Source organism: Strix aluco, chromosome 4 (genome assembly GCF_031877795.1).
Source record: "Strix aluco isolate bStrAlu1 chromosome 4, bStrAlu1.hap1, whole genome shotgun sequence".
In the NCBI taxonomy this organism is placed as follows: domain Eukaryota; kingdom Metazoa; phylum Chordata; class Aves; order Strigiformes; family Strigidae; genus Strix; species Strix aluco.
In genome coordinates this window covers 66,839,113-66,862,518 of record NC_133934.1, presented here as the reverse complement: position 1 = coordinate 66,862,518, position 23,406 = coordinate 66,839,113, and the positions used below count along the sequence as shown (strand labels likewise).

Genomic DNA, 23,406 nt, shown 5'->3' with positions numbered 1-23,406 from the left:
AAAAAACCCCACTATGAGTTAAGAAATTTCTTAATCCCTAGCATAGTATCCTTTTTTCTCTTGTTACATTGATGCAATCTGTAGGTCTGCCTTCAGCTTCTCCCTAAGAAAAAACAGTTTGTATTTCATATAACTAACTATATCCTCCCTATGTCACATTCCCCACATGTGTTTAACTTGAGAAGGTCTTAGATAAGTATAGAAGAGCAGCACTCTTTTCTGTTATTACCTGGTTGTCTGAAACTCCAAGTGTGCAGAAGCTCCTGTTGTTTGTTGCCCAAAAAATGAGTCTTCAGAGTAAAAGCCTGTGGCACAGCCTGATAGCTCAAAACTTTCTTCTTTGACACTCTCCACACTTTTAGTACCGCTACATTATTCCTCTTTTTTGGCTTTAATTGTAGCCAGCATGTCTCTTACACAACAGCCAGCAGATACAACAGCATATAAAAACAAGAGTGCAAAAAAGGCAGCCACAACCCTACTACTTGCAACACTGCCAAACCAAATAACCTCCCTGTAGCCCTTTTTATATACAGTTGTGCCAGAGCTGCTTAAGTTCACCTGGGACCATACGTAGGGTTTCAGCTGAGTAACCCAGTCATTGCAAGGTTTTTGAAGATGGACTTGTAGCCAAAGAGCACATAAGCACGACACTGTTAGGAACCCCGAGATTTTGAAGTTTGTTCAGAGCTTAAACATTTTCATACTACTGCACTGGTGTTCTCATATTCAGGTCTTCTTTAATTTACACAATATCAGGGTCATTCTATTTAAGTTTACTTGGTTAGATTTGTAGTGGAGAGCAAGTTTTAGTGGCCTCAAAAGTTTTCCAAGGGAACTCTTTAGAGGAAAAGCTAGCAAGAGTTTTTTTTGGTCACACTTGAAAAGCAAAGAAACTGAGTGCACATATTCTCTTCATGTCGTACCTGTGTTAGCTGAATTTTAGCAAAGGCCTTGCTTGAACCTGCAGGGTGCATCTCTGCAACAGCTCAAGCTGACCTAAATCAGTTCTACTTCAGTTCCCGTGTCCCTGGCTGGGTCTTCCTGTTTTTTTCCTTTCAACAGTGCTAATGTGCATCCAATTTTGGGGTTAACTGATTCGGAGAAATCGGTGTACCTCCCTGAAGACCAAGCAAAAATTGGTTGGGATTTTTGGATACTAGTTTAGTTCCAGGACAAGCTTGAGGGGCAGATGGGAGCGATACGAGTTGAGAACTCAGGCAGATTAATTTTTGCTTCAAAAAAATACATGTGGTGGCTTTTAAGTCTTGCTCAATGTTGCTGTTACGCAGAAGAAAAAAAAAAGGGTATTTGATTTAGGTTTGTTTTCCCTTTTCTGTAACTGTGGAAATTACACTGATGCTTGTTTGACTCACTACTATTTCAAAATAATATTAAAGTGACTAATATCTGAAAAATGCGCGTGTCGTTTGACTCGCAGATCAGGGCTCATTTCATTGGAGGGCATCTGACTGCTGCAAATTGCTTTAAATTGGCAGAGCACTTCTCATAACGAGCAATATTTCAACATAATTTAATTGGGTTCCCTGCCAAGGAGGAAACTGTAATCCTGAAGCTTTTTGATGGTGTCACCCGGTCAGTGGTCATCTCTTGGCCTGTGGGTAGGTATGGGTGACTATGGGGTGACTCAGATGGTCTAACCACCACAGTTTTAAAGACTTTATCACCAGGCCCTGGGATATTTGTCCGATTTCTTCCCCATTGCAAGGAGCGAAGCCGCTGGGGTCTGGCAGTGAGAACGGCAAGTCCCGCTCTGGTTTCCAGCAAGGCTGCTCAGCAGCTGGAGGAGACTGCTGTCGCTTCAAGACTTTGAGTCAACGTGCGTGTGACAGCAAGGACCCCTGGCTGGACTGAGCCTTCCTGAGCTGTTAGTCATCTGTGCCTGGCTTGTGATGAAACAGCGAGCTGAAATACAAATAATTTCCCACTTGCTTTTTTAACTGGAAATGCACCTTGAGAAGCCCATAGGAAGCAACTGTGGCCAAAGCTTTTGCCAGCAGTATGCAGGGCAGGGAGGAGTTGCAGTATGCAGAAACTGAAATTTAAATCTGCCTGAGACTGGTATTACTATAATATTATGCTGTAAAAAACTAGAATGCAGACATCTTGTAAGCACAGCGTGTTTCAGAGAGCACTTACCCAAATGCTGGTGTCTGAGTATTGGACAGCAAAGTTTGTGATGTCCTATCCAGATATGGTAGAAGTAGCAATTGTTTTAAGATACGACAGATTAAAAAGTAAAATGAAGACCCATACTGGGTCAGTTCAGATGTTTGATGATTAAGACTTAAAGATCAAAAAAACTCCACTCAGCCATAAACAATCCTTTGTTGGTATTCTGCTTGATTTTCACCACCCAGCTTTTAGGTTTCCCCCTTCTAATCAGTAGTATGCCTTGCAGATGAAGTAAATATTGCCAGGTAGTGAAATCTCATTTTCTATTAAAGGATCATCTCAGGTAATCCTGTGACGGTGGCGTGACAGCTTTACTTGCTGCAAAACTAGCTTGCTGCTTTTTGGCACAGACAGACTCACTCTGTTTATGCCGTGTCTGAAATGCTAGGACTGTGGTCTTTATTTGGGTGTATAGCACATAAAATTTATAGAGTAGTATGCTGCTTGAGGCAATTAGGCTTTAATGCAAAGTGCGGTAGCGTTGCAATGTGTCTCCTTCCAGGCACTGGGACTGGGACTGTGCTCTCTGCAGCTGCCAGGGGCTGCAGGCTTTCCTAAAGCTTGGGTCTTGGCCCCCCGTCTCGGCAGTGATTCACAGCTCTGCTGGATGTTTCTGGTTGGTTCCAGGGGTCTAGCAAAATCCAGGAAGAACTGTGTCGAGACTTGCTGGAATGTGGATTAGTTTCATACGCATCTAAGGGCAAGGATGCCCGGGAAGAAAGGTGAAATAGGGCTCTTGTGGCTCTCAGCAGGAGCTGTGAGGAATCTGTTCTTGGGGCCAGGGCTGCTCCCTACTTCTGCACATGCACTTATTTAACAGTGAAGATAAATCCAGCAAAACCCAAGCACTGGAGATTTAGCACTCCTGAAACATAGCCTGTAACTCTGGCTGTGTTGGGAAGTACTGTTCCCGAGGTTGGAGTTCTGAAACGAGGATCGAAGGATTTCAGGTCTAATTCCGTGTCCTTAGGTAATCTGTTTCACTCATTGCCCCAAACTGAATTGCTGCAGCTGAGCAGCGTGAGTGCAGAATCCTCTTACCCTGTAGCCTTCCTTGCCATATGACTTCACCTGTAAATAGAAGTTGGCTATAATTAGATATGGGGCTCGCATCTGCCTTGCACTTGCAACAGGGAGCCTTAACTCAGTGTGAATGGAATTTCCTTGGGCATTCGTTAGAGAAGAAAGCACCAGACTCGTAACTGAGACCCTTTGTAGCGGACAGCCATGACAACTCCTGCTGCTGTGCAATGCCAGAATGCTGTTTTGGCTATCTGCATCAGTTGGGAAAAACTGCAGTACTTTAAGCTCATAAAGGGCACATGTGATCTTTGTTTAGTTGGGGTAGCTGAAAAAAAACCTGAACTAGTTTCCTCAAATTCTTCATAGTTTTCTGTCTCATCAGTTCAGCAAACCAAACAAGTTATAGTTATTTTAAGATCTTCACAGCTATTGCAGCCAGCTGTAGTAAAGATGTATATATGAGGGAAAAAGTGCATCCTGTAGACCAGCTGCTTTGGATTTGTATAAAATCAAGGTTTGTGTATTTTGTGTGTCCGGGGAGGAAAAGACCACTGAACAGCAAATTCAGCTAACCTTACGTTTTTAAACCAAACAACCCCTCTCCCCTCTCTTGGCACAATAGTCTGGGGAGGTGTGGAGGAAAACTCCCCATGTTGTCTGGAAAGTGTATGTTTTTTGAACGGGACATCTGAGCTCTCTTCTGACAAGAATCTGGAAAACGAGATCGGTTGAATTTGTGTGTGCGCAAGCTCACCCTTAAGACATGAGTGCATCTGATGTTAAAGTTTTGGACTGGGCTGAAGCCCTGTATGCACAAGAACAGCTAATGAGAATTTTACCTGAGCTCGTTTTATGTCTCCTAGGCCATTAGGAGTTAAAAGGTCTTGACTGATACTGGGCATGAAAAAGCACAGAACAGAAAAACTAGATAGTTAATGGAAAAATTGAGCTAATTCCCCTTCGGACTGCAATTTCAAGTCTTGTATAAGTGCAGTGTAAAAGTGAGACTTTGTGTGTTGAATTGCTGTAAAAGCAGCCTTCTCTTTAGTCGTTGGTTCCCTGTGAAAACTACAGGAGGGAGCAATCCATGTGCTTTCACCGTGAATAGCGAAACGCTGTCATCTTGTCTGCAGGTTCTGCACACAGCAAATAACTCAGCGATGACGTAGGTTACGCTTTGGTCTGGGGGATAAACTAGGAAATCCAGAAAGTCTGCATCAGGGCAGTACAAGGTAACATTGCAGATGACTGCAGAAAACCAAACTTTGTAGGAAGAAATGCTCCTTTCCATTACAGTCCCCTATTCTGCAAAGGTCTGAGCACCTGCTTAACTCCATGCACTGGGAGCAGTTGAGCTGATGTCAGCATAATATTTATTGTACATAAACTCCAGGGCATGCGTTTTTGCCGAGTGTCACGGGGAAAGGTAATCTCCTGGCTGGCTAGAAATGAAGAAATGTTGTCAAGTGGCAGATGGTAATAGTTGTGATGGTCTTTCAGACTAACAGGGATGCCAAAGGAAAAATATGATCCTCCAGATCCTCGCAGAATTTACACCATCATGTCAGCAGAAGAGGTAGCCAACGGGAAGAAGTCACACTGGGCTGAATTAGAGATCTCGGGTGAGTTGATTTGGTTTTGAATTTTGCTTCAGCAGAGTTGTTGATGCTTCAGAATCACACCAGATGCTTTCAGATAGGGGATCCTGTTGTGAAAAACAGTTTTTATGAGTTGGGGGAGGAGGATTAACTGCCTTACCAGATTGTCTTTGAGGTTGGGTGGCTCATATTAAGCCCCAACTCACAGAATCACAGAATCATTCAGGTTGGAAAAGACTCTTGGGATCGTCGAGTCCAACCATCAGCCCTACTCTACAAAGGTCTCCCCTACACCATATCCCCCAACATCTCATCTAAATGACCCTTAAACACATCCAGGGATGGTGACTCCACCACCTCCCTGGGCAGCCTATTCCACTGTCTGACCACTCTTTCTGTGAAAAATGTTTTCCTAACATCCAGTCTGAACCTCCCCTGTTGCAGTTTAAAGCCATTCCCTCTTGTTCTATCACTAATTACCTGTGAGAAGAGACCAGCACCAACCTCTCCACAATGTCCTTTCAGGTAGTTGTAGAGAGTGATGAGGTCTCCCCTCAGCCTTCTCTTCCTCAAGCTAAACAGTCCCAGCTCCTTCAATCGCTCCTCATAGGATTTGTTCTCCAGGCCCTTCACCAGCTTCGTTGCCCTCCTCTGCACTCACTCCAGCACCTCGATATCTCTCTTGTACTGAGGTGCCCAAAACTGGACACAATACTGAAGGTGTGGCCTCACCAGTGCAGAGTACAGGGGGACTATCACCTCCGTACTTCTGCTGGTCACACTATTTCTAATACAAGCCAGGATGCCGTTGGCTTTCTTGGCCACTTGGGCACACTGCTGGCTCATGTTCAGCTGCTTGTCAGTTAGAACCCCCAGATCCTTCTCTTCCAGACAGCTCCAGCCACACCTCCCCAAGCCTGTAGCGATGCATGGGGTTGTTGTGGCCCAAGTGCAGGACCTGGCACTTGTCCTTGTTGAAGCCCATCCCGTTAACGTTGGATCCAATCTATCCAAGTCTCTCTGTAGTGCCTCCTTATTCTCATGCAGATCGACACTCCTGCTTAACTTGGTGTCATCTGCAAACTTACTGATGATACAGTCTATGTCCTTATCAAGATCATCAATAAAGATGTTGAACAGAAATGGTCCCAACACCGAGCCCTGAGGAACACCACTTGTGACTGGCAGCCAGCTGGATTTAGCTCCATTGACCACCACTCTCTGGGACCGTCCATCCAGCCAGTGCTTGATCAGATTGGATGCGAGTTTTGGGGTAGCACATCAGCTTCCCTAGAACTGTACCCCTGTCTCTATCCTTTTAACTGGAAGGATTAGATAATTATTTAAAGTCTGCTCATAGAAAAGATCTTCTGTGAGTGTCACTGAGCATTCCAGTGAAGTGGTAGGGTTTCCACACTGGAAATCCCATATTCTGACATCTTCCATAATCTGTATCTGGTGGTTTGAGAGTGCAAGACTGAAGAGACGGTTCTTTGCTTTTCTTTTTTAGGTAGAGTGCGGAGCTTAAGTACGTCACTTTGGTCATTGACGCACTTGACTGCTCTGCACCTCAATGACAATAATCTTACTCGCATTCCACCTGATATTGCCAAGCTTCATAATCTGGTTTACCTGGATCTGTCATCCAACAAACTCAGAAGTTTACCAGCAGAACTAGGAAACATGGTATCTCTCAGGTGAGAGAAATTATTCTGGTTAACTTTTCAAAAATCTATATTCTGGCATTGGGACTGAGAATTTTATTTTGCTTTCCATTCTTGTATTTAAAATAATTCTGAAAAATTCAAGATTGGTGCAAAACTTCAGTTCTAATGATTACTTTTGGGTTCATTACCCTTCGTTTCTGATCTCTACAGATACATGTCTTTAAGATATGTAGTCTTCTGCTCTGAAACATTCTTCGAGACTTGGTGATTGCCTGCTGTTTAAATTCTCCCTGATTTAATTTTATGGTTTGGGGTTTTGCGGCTTTTTTTTTCCTAATGAAAGTATTTTGGTCATGCTTTGAAATGGGAAGGTTGGCATATCTTTCCATAATACAAAAAATTCAGGGTGAAAAGTGTCATCTTTGAAGATGAGTGGCATAGAGTGCTTTAAGAGTTTTCTTCTGAAGTAATATTCATCAAAAGTGTTTTTGCATTTGCCGCAGGGAATTGCTTTTAAATAACAATCTGTTACGGGTTTTGCCTTATGAACTTGGACGGCTCTTCCAGCTACAAACCCTAGGTTTGAAAGGTGAGTTCTTTACAGTTAAATATTCCTAGGAGTACTCTTGAATTACTGAGGGGACTGGGCTCAGAAGCTTTGTGTATTACTGCAACATTTTCTTGCAGTTTATGTGAGATACTAAGCTTGTAGCAAAAATGTTCAGACAGTTTGGAAAACAATGCTTTTCTTTTTTATGCTATTAAACTTCCTTGTGAGCCTATTTCAAATCTGTAGATAGATAAATAAACCCTTTAACCTACCGTATTATTGATTGAAGTCAGTCAAAGGAAGAAAGTCTATGTGTACTAGCTATTTCTATAGTATCTGATACTGTGGTATTCTACAGTTCCAAGTTAAGCAACCTAAATATCTTATGGGTCAATTTTTCTGTTCTCATTATGGGAGATTTTCTTTGGTTGGAAGGCCTCAAGAAAGTCAGGGAGCTAATCACCCAGTTGTTGTTTTATGCTGTTGGCAGGCAATCCTTTATCACAAGATATTCTCAGCCTCTACCAGGATCCAGATGGAACTCGAAAGCTACTGAACTACATGCTTGACAATCTAGCAGGTGACAGCCCTACAAATCTGATTGACAGAAGTGGTTTAAAAGCATGCATTTCTGACAGTATTTGCTGCTAAAACAAGAATCTGAACCAGCGAAGGGAGAGTATTTTGTAACTGCTTTTGCGTTTTTGTCAAGTGGTTCCAGTCATACACGCAAACACACACTCGTACACAGTGGAAAAGGTTGACGCGTATTGTTTAAGCTTTTCCCAGGTTACTATGTTACAGCCAGTTGTTTCCACTGTTCTGTTTGAAACCCTTCAATTAACAATAAAGTGCAAAGTCTTCCTTGCTGAAGCCATTTTGATACTTTCCACTAGAAATTATAATCCAAATGCAAGCAGAATGTCAAATTTAGATCTAGAAATACCAAAGTGATTAAGAATATCCAGTACGTGACTTAAATACTGCTTCGTGGTTCTGTAACTGAGCTCCCTGTTTTGCCACTTGATGTCTACTAAGTTAAAACATTTCAGGAATGATGGCTATAGGTTGAGGTTCTTGGAGAAGGGGAGTATAGAATGTCTGAACCACTACAGGATTTAACCCTCCTTCTTCAGCAGTATATACAGGGTTCAGCAGTATTTTGTTGGTGCTTCCAGATTTGAAAGCAAGAGACAAAAATAATTGTGAATCTTACGACTGAGAAATTTCCTCTTGCTGTAGCTAGCCATTTAAATGATTTTTGCCTCCCCTGGAGTGTAAAAAGACTTGGGGAGTTGGAGTTGCAAAGCACAGTATAGAACATTGTTCAGTCATTATTTTGACTTAGAAATGGTAACTTACCAACATAAACCCTGAATTAATCACTGTTCAAAATTTTTTTTAGTTCATCCAGAGCAGCTGCCTCCAAGGCCATGGATTACTTTAAAAGAACGAGACCAAATTCTGCCCTCAGGTAAATCTGTGGTTCTTTTCCCTATGTTCACACAATGATGCACTTTTCTTTGACTTTATTTTCAGAGAAGTCTTCCACTTTACATGGATCAGATTGAAAATAGCAATTTGTGTTCATTTGTACTAAAACTATTAACACATGGTTGTGCTACAAATACCATTTTTGTAATTTGGATGGGGTGCCGGTCATTTCTTTCAGGCTTTTTCATAACTGATTCCCTGATTTCACTGATGCCCAAGCAAAAGAGCTTTTTTAAAAAAAAAATTGTTTCTCAGAAATAATAACTGTAAAATAACTGTACACAAATGCTGTGTCCACACACAGGCTGACTAAAGTGAGACTTTGAGAAGTCCCTATCTGCAAGTGAACACTGGAGTGCCTGGTACTGAAGTTTAATGCCCTCTATTGTTGCTTTTGGTAAAGTGCAAGAGGCAGCATTTCTTCAGGCTGTCCAAATCCACTGGCTCTTCTTCCCCTGCACATCCTGAATATGGTCCTCAAAAAGCATCCGTGAGCCTGTGTAAAGAAGAAAAATGCTAATATTGTTATTGCAGAAGATCAGTTTAATAACCAGCAAGAATAATGTGCCAGTCCTCTGCACATTTTCTTTTAGAAGTGTGAAGATGTCAGGTCTTCAAAACTTAACTCAGTCATGTGTTAGGCAGGCTAATGTTGCAGTTAAGATCATCTGTCACTTTTTTTATATTAAAGAACAACAAACCAGAAATAGGAAGAAATGGAAAATGCCCAAAGTCCTGTAATCCGCCACAACATTAAGTTCTGCATTTCTGTTTCAAATTCCCCCATAAATCAGTATCTCAGTGAAGTTTTACTGACTTTAGTTTTATTTTTTAAATCAAACTTCCAGAGAAGAAACAGAATTCAGAAGTCATTAGAAAGCACAGCGTTAGGCGGGTGAGCTGTGAAATATTTCATGGTAAAAACTGTAACAAGCCAATCGTTTTTTATAAAATTGAAACAACCGAACGGCGGAAATCTTCTTTGACTATGAGTATAAAAAAATACAGCTGTGGGGTAGCCTCACAGTAAAACCTCACTTCTTTCCCTGCAAATATCAGCAGTCTTTTCCAGTGGCATGGTGCTAGGATGCTGCATTTACCTATCTTTTTGTCTTGGTGTAAACTCTAAGGGAGCTAAGAAGTTTGTGTGTGAAAGAATAGTGTTTCAAGTTGAATGATCTGATGAGCTGCAGGCTGACTTCTCTCTCTTTTTTTTTTCTTTTTAATGGGACCAAATAATGTATTAGGTGCTTGCTAATTTATGACTTAATTTCTTCTTCTCTTCCCTGCCCTCACTCAGACCTCTTTCTTGTCCTTAGACTTGATAGACACAGATACAACTTGATACAATTTAGAAATGTTGTACAGGTGCTAGGAGAACTGTATGAATGTTTTGGAATCAGACTGCCTGAAACTGTAGCATTCTAAAGCAGCATTTCTGTCTGATGCTGTGGTATCATGACATAGTAACAGCTTCTTCAGCAGCTTGGTTTTGCTTTTGCTTTAGAACTGTACAGGTCACTTAAGCCTGAAGTTGCTTTATTGAGGCACTCCATGCAATAAGTACTGGGTTTTGACTCCAGCACTGAAATGGCTGCTCCGTTCCCTCTCCTTACCAAAGAGAGACTGTTCCTAATTGTTGCCAACCCCTAGATCTCCCCCATCCCCAAAAGAAATAAACAATTGACTGCAAAATGAGATTGCATTGCTTCGTTATGCACATGACACCCTCTCATTTTGATAGTAATGCTGATTTTTTTTCAGGAAGAGTTTAGCCTTACGTGGTAACTGTTGGCTCAGCAGGGCCTTTTTTACTCCTGCTCATGAAACGCTCAGTGGAATAAGCCCACTAACTTGTGTTCAGTAGGCCCTCCAGAATAGACCATGTAAGATTCAGTATTTTGGCTTGAATAAGTTCAGCATTTGTAATCCTCAGAGGTTGGTAACCTTTCCCTTTCTTTCCTTTCAGCTTCATTCACAGTTATGTGTTACAATGTGTTGTGTGATAAATATGCCACCCGGCAGCTCTATGGGTACTGCCCGTCTTGGGCACTCAATTGGGAGTACAGAAAAAAGGGAATCATGGAAGAAATTGTCAACTGTGATGCAGATATCATTAGTCTTCAGGTAATTGGAAAATAACTGTATTTTTCATCAGAAACGGAAAACATTAACTTCCACCTTTAGAATGAAATGCTCTCTTGAGAACACCATATTTGCCTGCTTTCTAAGAAATTATGGGGCTTACTCATACGAGGTGTGTGCACAGCTCCTTGTTTACGCATTGACTTGTGTTTTATGAAATCAGACAAAGTAATTGAGATAAAATTAGCTAAATTAGTAGGTAATTTGTGTTGGAAGATCTGGGTCTTTCTCCCCTCAGATAAGCATCCTAAATATTCTCCTTCTGGGTGTGTGGTGTTTACTGCAGGAGGGGAGAATGTAGAATGCTGTATCCCCAAATGCCACTGTTCCTAGTGCATTCCTGCTTGGTACAGAGGTTAAAGTCTCAAAAATACTCTCACTGGCAAACAAGGGGCCTCTCATGGTCAAAGTTAAATGTCAAGTGTCATTGGTACGTGTATCCTTCTGTGTTATTAGAAGTTTATTGCTGATGTTTAGAACAGTTGAACCCTTCTGCCTTTAAATTGATCTTTCGTTTTTTAAGCAAGTTCTGGTAAGCAAAAATCCCCCACAAGAAGAGAGTAGTTACCTTGGTCTGAAAACCTCAAGAGATCAACCTCTGAAATCCCATTGGAGACCAAGTGTTACTACAATGAAAAAGTACTGTTACAGAACAGCAAGAGACCCTTGTGCAAAAGAGCTCTTCAGATTAAATATTAATTGCTGCTGGGTATCTGTTGGCCTCTCAGTTTTAACCTAGGATGTTATCCACATTCAGATGTCAAAAATATCAGGTGTAATCTATTGCTGTTCAAAATACACCTGTCACTTTCCCTTTTGGGGGGATTCCAGGATATCCAGGAATGCAAATCTGTTTCCAACAGGCCATTAATCTCGGAAGTGACAAGATCTGTTCAAAGAGAAGCTTTTCACTTTGGTGAGAGCTGCTGACTGCAAGCCAAGGCAGGCCCAAGTTGCCATACAGCGATAAGAAGGGTTTACTTGACTTTGTTAGCCTAAGGTATTTGTGTTCAATTCCAGGAAGTGGAAACAGAGCAATACTTCACCCTTTTTCTGCCAGCCTTGAAAGAACGAGGATATGATGGATTCTTTTCTCCAAAGTCACGTGCCAAAATCATGTCTGAGCAGGAGAAAAAGCATGTGGATGGCTGTGCAATATTCTTCAAAACTGAAAAGTAAGGGGCAGAAGCAACTTTCTAAAAATACATTAAAAACACCTTGATTTAGGCCTGAAAGCTTTCCTCTCTCAGGGTGCGTGGTAACCAAAGTACTGTGCTATAAAACAAAAGAAAGATCCTCTCTTCCCTTTTGCTGCTCTATTTGCAACAGAGTCTGTCCATTCCTTTCAGACTATGAAGAAAGGTGTCTTTTCAGAAACATGGAAGTTGCAGGAGAGCCAGTATGAGTAAAAACAGGTGTTTCATGTGTGCATTTTTCGGCAGATCTAACGAATACCTTACCTTCTCTACAAACTTTTGCCTTGCTTGACAGAAGTTTTACCCCTCTAAGATTAAAGAGCTATAAACTCCTGGCTTAATCTTCAGGTATTAAAAGATGTATTGCTACCAGAGGATCACAAAATATTCTCTGCTTCTATGAATCAAAACATTACATTATTGAATACTTGATCCAAACAGTTCTGCTACACTAGAAGCACCAAACTATTGGGAAGGGAGAGAGGTGCTGGCTTTCACACTTCTCATCTGTGTAAACTGCTTACGGGTTGTACCACTCCGAGTATCCCTCAGAACAGTTTTCAGTAATTAGAATGGAAGTTTCGCAAAGCCTTAGCTCCCTTTCAGAGTTTTCACTGCTTCCAGAAACAAAAATATGCCTTTCATATCATGTATAAAAACAACTCGACTGGTTTTAAATAGAGGAAGTCTGGGAAAACAAGAAACTGATGTTTTTCAAACCTTGAAACTAACAAGGGTATATAGAGAACTGATTATTATGCTGTGACTCTCACAGGTGAAAATAGGAGACTAATAATACTTCTTTTACATTTTTTTAGAGCACAAAACAAAAAAACACCTTTCAATAGGTAGCCTTCAGTTTGTCCTTAAGCAAGACGTTTTTGGGCATCCTAAGACTGGAAAGGAATGAAAAACCAATTTCACAAAACTAATGGTGGTAGCTAGTGGTTTGAAAGAAGCTGGTTTTTAATAATGCATATGCCCAAAGTAAAAGGCAAGCCTTTAATTACCATCTCATCTTAATTTTTTGCCTAGAACACTCCTGAGGAGGTGTGATATTGCTCTGAATAGTCCTCTCAGAGTGCTATGCTGAAACAAGTAAACATTTCCTCAACCCCACATGTCTCGTCTCCCCTGAGAGTATCTCACTTGCCAGACTGAGAGCTCTATCCTAACTGGGGGAGAATTTCTTAGAACTGTTTTTACTTTTATAAAACAAGAGGACAAAAGAAACATGCCTCACCCTGTCCTTCAGGCTCTGTCCTTGGACATGGTAGGCTGGAGTGGAGATAGAAACTATGTCTTTTCACGTAGCTGTACATCACATGTTCAAATGCTATTCTCTTTGTTTAATCAGATTTACGCTGGTGCAGAAGCATACAGTGGAGTTCAACCAGGTAGCAATGGCTAACTCTGAAGGTTCAGAAGCTATGTTAAACAGAGTGATGACGAAGGACAACATCGGAGTTGCTGTGGTGTTAGAGGTGCACAAAGAATTATTTGGAGCAAGTGAGTATAACCATGGTTCTCTCATTGATTATTCAGTTCCGCGTAAAGGCATGAGTTATTCCTAGATAATACGGCTCTCTAGAATATTATTGCCATTGGTGGTGGTAACCAAATGCTCGCAGATGAGCAAATGCTGTTCACTGTGCTAATTTGAGAAATGATAGCCCAGTGGTGGCTGAGACAGGACACAGATGACATGATTTACTGGTCTGGTTGTACTTGCAGCCAGATGCCCAACATTTAGCTTTCTTCTTTCAAGACTTTGTCCCTGCTTACTTAACTCTTGTTAAATTCTACTTGAAAAATTAAGCTTTTCCAAGGTCAGTATGTTTACATGCATATGCTCTTACCAATGGTTGACGGTAATGTTCAACTTCTATTTTCAACTTCTTTTTTTTCCCCTTGATTGAATCCTTCCATCCTCCCCCAGTGATTATATGGCAGTGCTAATGTACTGATGTGGAAGAATGAGATTATCAGGTATCTTTTCATGCCACTTGATTGACTGACTGTCACATTTTCATTAAGTTTGATCAGATGCAGTAGACAACTTCAACGTACTTAAAATTGCCACCATGCTCTGTCTGCGTGTCTGGTTTTTCAATTGCTTGTTGTCAGTGTACCCTTCAAAGGAGCAGAATGTCTAAACTGCAGAAGTAGAAGGAGCTCCCTGTGACTTTATGCCCCATCTTTCAGAGTACTGTTTTTCAGATAAATACTAGAGGCAGCTACAGCATTTTGCAGCAGCCAGGTTCATACTGCATTCATTTCAGCAGGTTTGGTTTTTCCCAAGGGAACAATTTGCTGTACCATGGCAGCTAAGAGTCAGGAAACTCCCTTGTGCCTTAAATACTGAATAGTGGTGCACGGTCAAATGATGACCACCTGAGCAGTAGAGAAGGAAAACAGTTGTAGTGGTATCAGATTATGCTGGCTATTTCTTTCCGATATTGGAGAGATTTACTCATGTAATATTATGTAAATATTGCTGATTTAGAAAGGAGTAGTGGTTCAGGTAATGCCTTTTTCCCAACAACAAAAGTGCATCCATCTGCTGGTGTGTCTGACTTGGAGTCCTTAGTAGCTAGACTCTGAATGTTAACAGGCGTGAATCTGCCGTGTTCACACAGTCAGCCTTTTGCTGATACAAATGCATTTGTTTATCCAGGTATGAAATCGCTTCATGTGGACAAACAGCTGCTTATTGTGGCCAATGCCCACATGCACTGGGACCCCGAATACTCAGATGTGAAACTCATTCAGACTATGATGTTTGTCTCAGAACTGAAAAATATCCTTGAGAAAGCCTCAAGCAGGCCCGGTAGCCCAACAGCAGATCCTAACTCTATCCCTCTGGTGCTGTGTGCGGATCTCAACTCATTGCCTGATTCAGGTAAGACTGGTTTTGGCTTAATTTTCAACTTACCTTTTTAAAATGTTTGAATCCTCTTTTTGAATCCTCTGAGGGCAATGGGACAGTTTGCACTTCACTGGGTAGGTACAGATGAAAGCTTTCTTAGTAACGGCTGTCTTGCGAAATCTGGCTGAGGAGAATGCAAGGCCTCCGGTTGAGTAGACTGCTTTTCGTGATCCTGTACGCTCCAGGAAACTTGGTTGTGCCTACAGAGATGTAAAAGCACAAACAGATCTTAAATAAGTCATTGAGTAAATACCCATGCCTTGGTCAGCAATAATAAGTAGGAAAGATGTGAGTTCGTGATGGAACATGAAAACTTGCTAAGGAGATGTGTTTGCTTAGTAATTATGATGTTCGACACTGTAATACCAGGTATATGTACGAAAGCTGCCTCTTTAGCACCCCGTCACATGCGTACTACAGTACATATACTATGGGTTTACTGTAATCCTCAAAAAATGGTGTTGAAACCACTGGAGAGCCTCAGTTCCCTGGCCACGTGTCAGAAAGGTGTGTACAGCTCAGACATGGACAAGACAGCTGCTGTGTAGATTTGCCCTTAGATGGAAAGCTCTTCTCTAATCTCATGGTGTGTCCTGTTGATGTTTTGGTTTTTAACTCCAAGGCCAACATTCCCTGAATGTTGTATTTTAAAGCAACTCCCTGAATCCTTTCCTTTGCAAACAGGTGTAGTGGAATACTTAAGCAATGGCATAGTAGCTGACAACCACAAGGACTTCAAGGAGTTGCGTTATAACGAGTGTCTCATGAACTTCAGTGGCAATGGAAAAAATGGGGCTTCTGAAGGAAGAATTACGCATGGCTTCCAACTCAAGAGCGCCTACGAAAACAACTTGATGCCTTACACCAATTACACTTTTGATTTCAAAGTAAGCAGCGATTTTTCTGAAATGGCAGACATTGACCTGGTCTCCCCAGGATGCTGTCTTAATTTTCTGACCATTGGCTGTCTTTCCCTCTGTTCCTGTAAGTGCTTCATCACTGGTTCCTACACTTGCTGGACACTTTTCCTACCGCACACAAATCCTTGATTTGCTGGCATTTTTAAGCTTCCGACCTGGCTCTGGCCAGTGACATAATGAGAACGGATGCAGCGCTTTGAACGCAGAACGCCGCGCGCGTTTCTTACCCTAATTTCAGCGCTGTGCCTCTTCCCGTGAATTGCCGCCAGAAGCCAGTCGAGTTCAGGTTGCCAGAAGCGAGGTCTGTTCTCACTGTCGTGTTTCTCTTTCTCCCTAGGGTGTGATTGACTACATTTTCTATTCCAACACTCATATGAACGTGCTTGGTGTCCTGGGGCCTTTGGACCCTCAGTGGCTGGTTGACAACAACATCACTGGGTGTCCACACCCTCACATCCCTTCAGACCACTTCTCACTGTTAACACAACTAGAACTCCATCCTCCGCTCCTGCCTCTTGTCAACGGTGTGCACTTGCCTAACAGGAGGTAGTGGAGCTCTGCCCCTTTGAGGGCAAGGACCTGTTGTTATGGACCTGTACAGTTGTAAATCAAAGTATATAGGAGTGAAGTATGGCCAACCTTAAGCTGCTTCTTCAAGCTCCTTTCCTTATATGTTTGATATGAGATTTTGCACATTTTGGTGCATATTGGTATCATTTGGCACTAGGGCTGGAACCAAAGTATTATTCCCTTTCCAAGTTTTTAATTTAATATTTTTTTTTTAAACTGGCAAGCTTTTTCTTTTCAGTAGGAAGCTGCACTTATAAATGGACAAATGAGATTAAAAACTTGCTTGTTAACATATTTTGAGATAATGCTTTTTTCCAGAACGTGGTGAAATGAGCCAACCTTTTAAGAGAAAGAAAAACAAAAATAGAAATGCTTGTTTTGTAGGAAGAATATTAGAAATACTGTTTGTTTGAACCCAAAATGGAGACTAAACTCTGCATCGGAAATAAATTTTGCACATTAGCGAAGCACTTAATACCTGACTATAAATGATTAGCAGTGTGGCCCTGCCCCTCATCTAACTAATATTAGAAAACCAAAGATGGCTTAATATCTGTGATAGAATATGAGGTCTAAATTCTCCTGACATAATCTCATTTACAACAAAATTTCCAGCGAAACTGCGTCTCATGAGACTTTGCAGGTGAGCATTTAATGCCGTGTGTAGATCACTTGCTTGACAGACACCATGGTGGCTTTTTTTTTTCGGAGCTCTGAAGAACTGAGCCCTTTCTGAGTGAGATTCACAGGGATCCAAAGGACCTCTGTGAAACAGAGCTGCCTCTTTGCTTCGGCAAGCCAGGGTGATACGCTGTTCAGCAGCACAGTTTGGGAGCAAGACTTAGAAATGGTAAGAAATTGCACTTGAACAGAGCCATTGCAAGCGTTTGGGTTCCGGGTGAATAAAGAAGTTGCAAATCCTTTTTTGAAGTTCGGTTGCAAAGATGGGAAACTTGGGATTAACTGCTTAAGCATAGGGTACAGGAAAAAGCTGCTGGAAATGACCTTACTTCTGTCTCCAAAGGGCGCGTGGAGTAGCTGTCGGCATGCTTTTTTCTTTGAGGGAGCAAGCAGTAGCCATAGTCATTCCTTGGATTATTTTTCCTGACCCTAGTTGCCAAATAGCCATCACACTTTTTTAATAATCTTTTCTGTTGTCGGTCAGGGTTGAATTAAAAAGCTGCTGGTTCATTCCCAACTGTTAATGCTCTTTGGATGTGTTGGAAATCCTTTTTTTTTTCCTTTTTATGCTCTAGTGGCCAGTTCAAAACCTTGTGCCTCAAGAGGCATTAAACATAATGCAATTTTCTGAAAAATTGGTTGGCTGCTTAATGTTTTTAAAAAAAAATGGCACAGTGATAGGAAAAGGTTGTGTCTGTGTTTTTAAGTTTTTCTTTATTCTGCTTTTTTGCTGCTATAAGATTTTCTTGAATTTATATTTTAAACTTTTCATGCACTTTACTGTTTCTAGTCTCAAAATGTGATATTTTTAATAAATGAAAAAATTTTCCATTATGTGAATGAAATTTTTAAACAGATTGATAGCCTATATTTATGTCTCATTCGTATACTTAAAATTAAGTCAAATTTAAATTGTGAAATTAGTTTTAAATACTAAGGAGCCATCTTCTGTCTTGCGAAACTGCTAAGTCAGGCTGTTCCTCCACTCTTCAATTAAACATTTCCTTTGTCGTTTTATACATAGGAAATTATCCATAGGGGAAAAAAATTCAATTGGACCTAGAGTAGAAACTATTCCCTGACTGTTGTTGGGGGCCGGGGTGGGGGTGGTGTGGGACAGAACGTAAAAATCGATTCAACGAAACGACAACTCCCTTTTAAAAGAAGTGCCTAAAAAATGGAGGCGTCATCTATTGTCGACTATAAATTGGAAGTGCTTGTAGCTGGGTGAAATTCCTGTACAGCAATTGCTTTGTGCAGCACCAAAAAGAAACCCTTTCTAAAGACGGATTTTCCTCTAGGTGCAGGTATCTCTTTTTTAATATACCTCAGCATTCGCCACCTAGCCATTGCAGATAAATTGCGGAAGCGATTTGAGAGTATAGTACTGGAAAGTAGAATAGCATGAAAAACTTAATTTTGTGGACATTACCTTTCTGTAATCAGCTACTGTATCTTTTTTGGAGGGGGGGGTGCTCTGCTCTGGAGGTGTGCACTAACAAACCCTTCTCCTCCTTTTCCTACACGCATGTTAACTAGCAACGTGAGCAGTATTTCCTACCATACTTCACTCCCAATATTTTTTGAGATGTTTGTATAAAATGGAATTTAAAATTCACCTATGATTGTATATGAACTGCAGAGGAGCCCGTTTATTAATAAAAATAAAAACCAACAACAATGTTTTGTAATATCGGGGTGGGAGAGGATGGGTGTGAAAAACAAAACCCTGACAAACATTGTAAACTGCTTAAGTTTAACTTTCCTTTGGTTTCTAATCGTTTGAAGTGTTCTGTTGCAGGAAGGTGTTTAATTGGATTTTCTCTGCTGCGAAATGCACTTCCGAACGTCCATTACGCTGTGCGATTTTTTTAAAAAGTTATTTTAACAGATGTTGCACAAAACCTCTGGATTTAAAAAAAAAAAAACCATCTTGTTTATGTTTCTGTCAATGCACATAACTGGGGACACGTTTACTTGCCTTTCATGTGTCTGGCTCCCTCCCTGTTTTCCTTCTGTTTTTTTTTCCTTCCCAGCAGGAGCAGTAAGGGGATTGCGCTTTTTTCCCAGCCGAGCAGAAACGCTGCTCTCCGTAGCGATTTTCTGCTCTTGGAAGAGAGGGAGCGGGGAGCAGGCAGCCGCCAGCCTCGTGCGCGGGATGAGATCCCTTTCGATAAACATATGCATCATCCAGATGGCAACGCTAATTTTCTTTTGACCCAGATGGAAGCTGATGGTAGAGCGTTTTCTAGGGGAGAGGGAGTAATACGAAGCAAAATATCCCTAACTCGAAGCAGAGGTGGATGGGAAACCACCAGTTCTCTCCATCACTGAGCCTCGGTTCCCAGCACATCGCAGTGCCCTCGCAGCTGACACCTGGAAAAAAGCTCTAAGCCCTTTACTGCTCCTCGCTGTCTTGGTTTGCTTTCAGAAATATGGTGCCTGGTGTCAACTTCTAAGCAACAGCACTGCCTAAAGCAAGCAGAGAAAAAAAATCCAACACCCTTCTACAAGCAACTTTTTAAAATTCAATATGGTAAATCTGTTAGATATGGGGTTTTGTGTGTGTGTATATATATATAAAAAAAAGAGAGAATTTTGTACAATGTAGCTGAATATTTTTGTTTCCTTATTTCGATGTAAGGAGCGTGAACATTTGTGTACCACACGCTGAAGTCAGGTATGGCACAATGGGGTCTGAGACCAGCTTTCCTTCCCATTTGCCTCGTTAAAAGCTTTTGTCATCCCTTTCTAACATTCGTTGAGAAAATACTTAATTTTATCAGTAAGTTTTCTCTTGTCTGTTGGAAGCCACTCCTGTTTAGTCTGCAGAAGCATTCAAAAAAGGTCTTGTTAGTCCCAGGTCCTCGCTGTTCTGTGTTTTATAGACTAGAAATCCAAAATCTTTGAAGCTCTTCAGAAGCACTTGCCCCTGACCTAACAAACACAGCTTTCAAAACCATACCATGATCTTCAGCATTTGGGTAACACTGCGGATGGCTAATGGTCTCCCACCTTGCTGGCTTTACTGCAGAGACTCCTAAATCCATGTTCATGCTCCTGAGGCCCACTTTACAAAGGTGCTGAGCATCTGCAGCTCCCACTTAATCCTGAATTCTGGGCTTTTGGAGACTGGCTTTCCTCACCCAGCTTGTAAGACATCGGGTCCAAATTGCATGAGAGAATTTGAGACCTCAAAGGTTCATATCACTTTTTTCTCTGGGGTTGGTTTTAGTCAGGTGGCGAGGGAGAAGCTGAAAAGGCTTGTTGAAATTCAGAGTTTCTCTGTTAGAATACAGTTTGGGGAAACACTTTAAGAATTCCTAGACCAGGAGTGCAGTATTCATGCCTTCTTGGAAGGGAGCAGGCGCTAGAAGTGGCTGCCGGTCCTTACTATCTGAAGACCAGGTTTAAACTCAGCAACACAGCAGCAGTTGTTTCATTTCCATGATGCGTTTGCAGCTTCTAGCATCAAAACCTTCCTTTGGCATGAAACTTGGCATAGCAGGGGGGAGTGAGAGGTCTTTTAGTCCCATCCAAGCCAAATCAATAGCCTTCATTAGAAACATCATACAAATGTGATACGCACCCTCGTACTGGTTTAAAAGGCAGTTTAATCACAAATAGCAGTTGTCCTCTACCCAGCGACCTCAGCTTTGTACATAATTACAATTCCTCTGTTCCTAGCTGCTGCATAGATACTTTTCTTGTAATGGTAATGAAGATCTAAGGCCCAATTTAAACCTAAGGAGGGATGCCTCTCCCTGCTGTATGGGGAGATGACTGATCTAAGCACATCCTTATCTGGCACGCTGGTACACTAGGCAGCAGCAGGAGATGGTTCAGCTAAAATTGGGCTGTCAACATAAAAAAGAGCAGCAGGTCATTGTCCTGCTTGGTCACCACTGAGGTGTGGTGTTCTTCTGGGTTGATCTTCACAACCAAAACTGCCTGTTAGGAAACGAAGCAGCATAGAAGACTCGCTGAAGTTCATTTCAGCTTCAGAACTGGTATGGTTTTGACACCAAGCACACGCATTGAAAAATCTTGCGTACCTGATTTTGCATTTTCCAGAAGGAGATGAAGTGCTTGGTCTTGGAGAGATTTTACCCAGGGGGGCAGAGGACCTGATTTGTTAGAGACCGAAAAAGAAATGAGCCCTAAATGCAGAAAGGTTCAGTTTTTTCTGATAGACGCTACTATTAGCTGAGTGTCTCTCAGAGGAAAACCATCTTGTAATATGCAGCTCATCTGCTTTTTGTAAGATTACAGAAGTACAGTCATGTACCCTCCCTTTCTACCCCTTCAGTGTTCAAAGGCGACACAAACCCCAGGAGAACCTGGTGGAAACCGTTCATGTCTTAAGTCTCTATGCCAAGCATCAGCCAAGAACTCACTTTAAGATTAAAAACAATTTTAAAAGGAGATTGATTATAAGGCTCTATCCAGGCACAACTGTAAATGATACACTATCTTCTCCTGTGACCACTCTTTGCACTGACACCGACCACGGATATGCTTTTCCTCCAGGAAATGAGAGCAGGGACAAAAAACAGTGGATGAGGCAGGCACATGGCATGATCAGAAAACGGACAACATTAACACCGTTAAAGAACACCTTCATCCTAAGAAAAGTTATTTGACTCTATGAAAGGTATTAAGAGACGATAACGTTTGATCGTTTGACTATGTTTAAGGATGACAGACTTCAGGAGTACAGTTTCTTGGAGTATATCTGAAAATAAGTGTGAAGATAGAGAAATGCTCGGGTGCTCTGGTACTTTAGGGTGTTTTAAACAGCATTGATGGCAAAGCATGCCAAGTGATATGACTCTTTTTTTCCCCCCCATCCCCAGTCGTATGGTGTGTTTGGCCTGCAAAATGGCTCACCGTTTGAGTGGTGAAGGTTAGAGTGATCCTGGTACTTGGTCTTGTCCTCTTTGTTAAACAGTTCCTACAATTCAGGCATTTACCGAGCTTGCATTTGTCTGTATTTGTCTTTGTTCCAAAGAAAAGAAAAGAAAAAAAAAAACAACAAAAAAACCCAATTCATGGTGGCTTTCTTTACAAGTGACATGTTACATGACTTTGGCTTTGTTTTCCATTTTTAATTACCGCATCGTGTGTTTGCTTTCCGAGCAATTAAAGTGTTTGTGTGCACCATGTTAGCTAAATATGCCCTTAATTCATAAACTCACAGGCTGAACTGGAGCAGCGGTGATGGGAGCCCAGGCTTCCCCTCCTGCCCCGTTTCACAGTGGTTATTTTGGGAGGTCGGGGGTTTTTTTAATTGGATTTCTTTCTTGTGTGTTGTCTTTGCAACCACAAGGTCCTGTCCCTCAAAAGATGGAAGTGCATGTGGAGAGCAGGGGAAGCTGCAAGTGTCACTCCCGGGCATGCTTACACTAAAATTTTAGGGGGGTTTACATCTTATTTTATGGAAATGGTAGCTTCGCTTTAAATCGAGAGCACGCTGGACTCTTGGATGGGGAGGTTGCTGCTTGCAGAGGCCAGAGCTGCTGCTGGCCCCCGGCCTTGGTTTTGCCTCACCTGCCCTGGGGCAGCTCTGCAGCACCTGGGGAGACCCTGGGAGGCTGCCTTCCCCCCCCAGCCCTGACACAGGGATGGGGTGGGTCTCACAGGCAAAAAGCTTTACAAAGTTTGACACCAATCCTAGGCAATACCAACACTGCAGCCTTCAGCTGAGACCTGAGCAAAAAAACAGAGTAACTTGCTTATTCCATGTTTTCTGCGAGAATAAATAGCAAGAAAGCTTCTCTCCTTTGTTTTTACAAAAGGATCCTTTTTTTCTCTCCCTCTGAATGAACTCATGTTTTGGAGAAAGTGCCACTCCACGGTGCAGTTCCCCCCATTATTATACTTTGCAATGAAAAACTTACCAAGAAAGTGAATTCCCATTGAGTGGGGACAGCGAGGACCCAGGCTCCCCTGCGCAGACCGAGCCTGGACAGAATGACGATGATGGCTGAACTAAGCAGCCCTGCTTTTCTTTAACCTTAGGGCAGCTCAGGAAAGGGAGGTCCTCAAAACCCTGAACTGTTATTTTTTTTCTTCCCTTTTAAAACTTTTTAAATTTTTTTTTAAATCTGAACACACACCCCCACACTGTGGAGGTGGGGTACTGCTCACATGTGATGGATAGGGCTAAATATCTGCTGTTTCTTCCCACCTGTGTACTTTTATTTCCTTCTGTAGGCAATAAACAGCCCTTTGGCAACCACTCTTGTCCCCTGCTGTGGTTCCTGAGAAGCACAGGGTGGGAAGGACGGGGACATGGGGACTGGCCGGGTGTTTCACAGCTTGCCACTGCCCTGGAACGTGCTTTTGGCATCAGGGTGGTGAAGTAGGTGACGCAAATCTGGTTCCTACCCTTTTGGGGAGGTGCCCAGACCTCAGACACCTACTACCAGCATGGT

The 23,406-nt window shown here is 42.0% G+C and overlaps 1 protein-coding gene across 3 annotated transcripts in view; it reads left to right on the top strand.

The window, feature by feature from the left end:
• Nucleotides 1-22,132, top strand: part of CNOT6L (CCR4-NOT transcription complex subunit 6 like) — a 38,091-nt gene extending 15,959 nt beyond the window's left edge. For 2 of the 3 annotated variants that reach the window (XM_074823435.1, XM_074823434.1), the window contains exons 2-12: nucleotides 4,720-4,841; nucleotides 6,328-6,514; nucleotides 6,988-7,073; nucleotides 7,525-7,614; nucleotides 8,440-8,508; nucleotides 10,498-10,655; nucleotides 11,694-11,848; nucleotides 13,227-13,378; nucleotides 14,547-14,771; nucleotides 15,483-15,685; nucleotides 16,056-22,132. In XM_074823435.1, coding sequence (XP_074679536.1) covers nucleotides 4,730-4,841; nucleotides 6,328-6,514; nucleotides 6,988-7,073; nucleotides 7,525-7,614; nucleotides 8,440-8,508; nucleotides 10,498-10,655; nucleotides 11,694-11,848; nucleotides 13,227-13,378; nucleotides 14,547-14,771; nucleotides 15,483-15,685; nucleotides 16,056-16,268 — 1,650 coding nt within the window. In that variant the 5' untranslated portion in view covers nucleotides 4,720-4,729 and the 3' untranslated portion in view covers nucleotides 16,269-22,132. Of the gene's footprint in view, nucleotides 1-4,719; nucleotides 4,842-6,327; nucleotides 6,515-6,987; nucleotides 7,074-7,524; nucleotides 7,615-8,439; nucleotides 8,509-10,497; nucleotides 10,656-11,693; nucleotides 11,849-13,226; nucleotides 13,379-14,546; nucleotides 14,772-15,482; nucleotides 15,686-16,055 lie in introns of those variants that run through there. The other variant, XM_074823436.1, reaches the window with a different exon arrangement.
• Nucleotides 22,133-23,406: the final 1,274 nt, after the last annotated feature.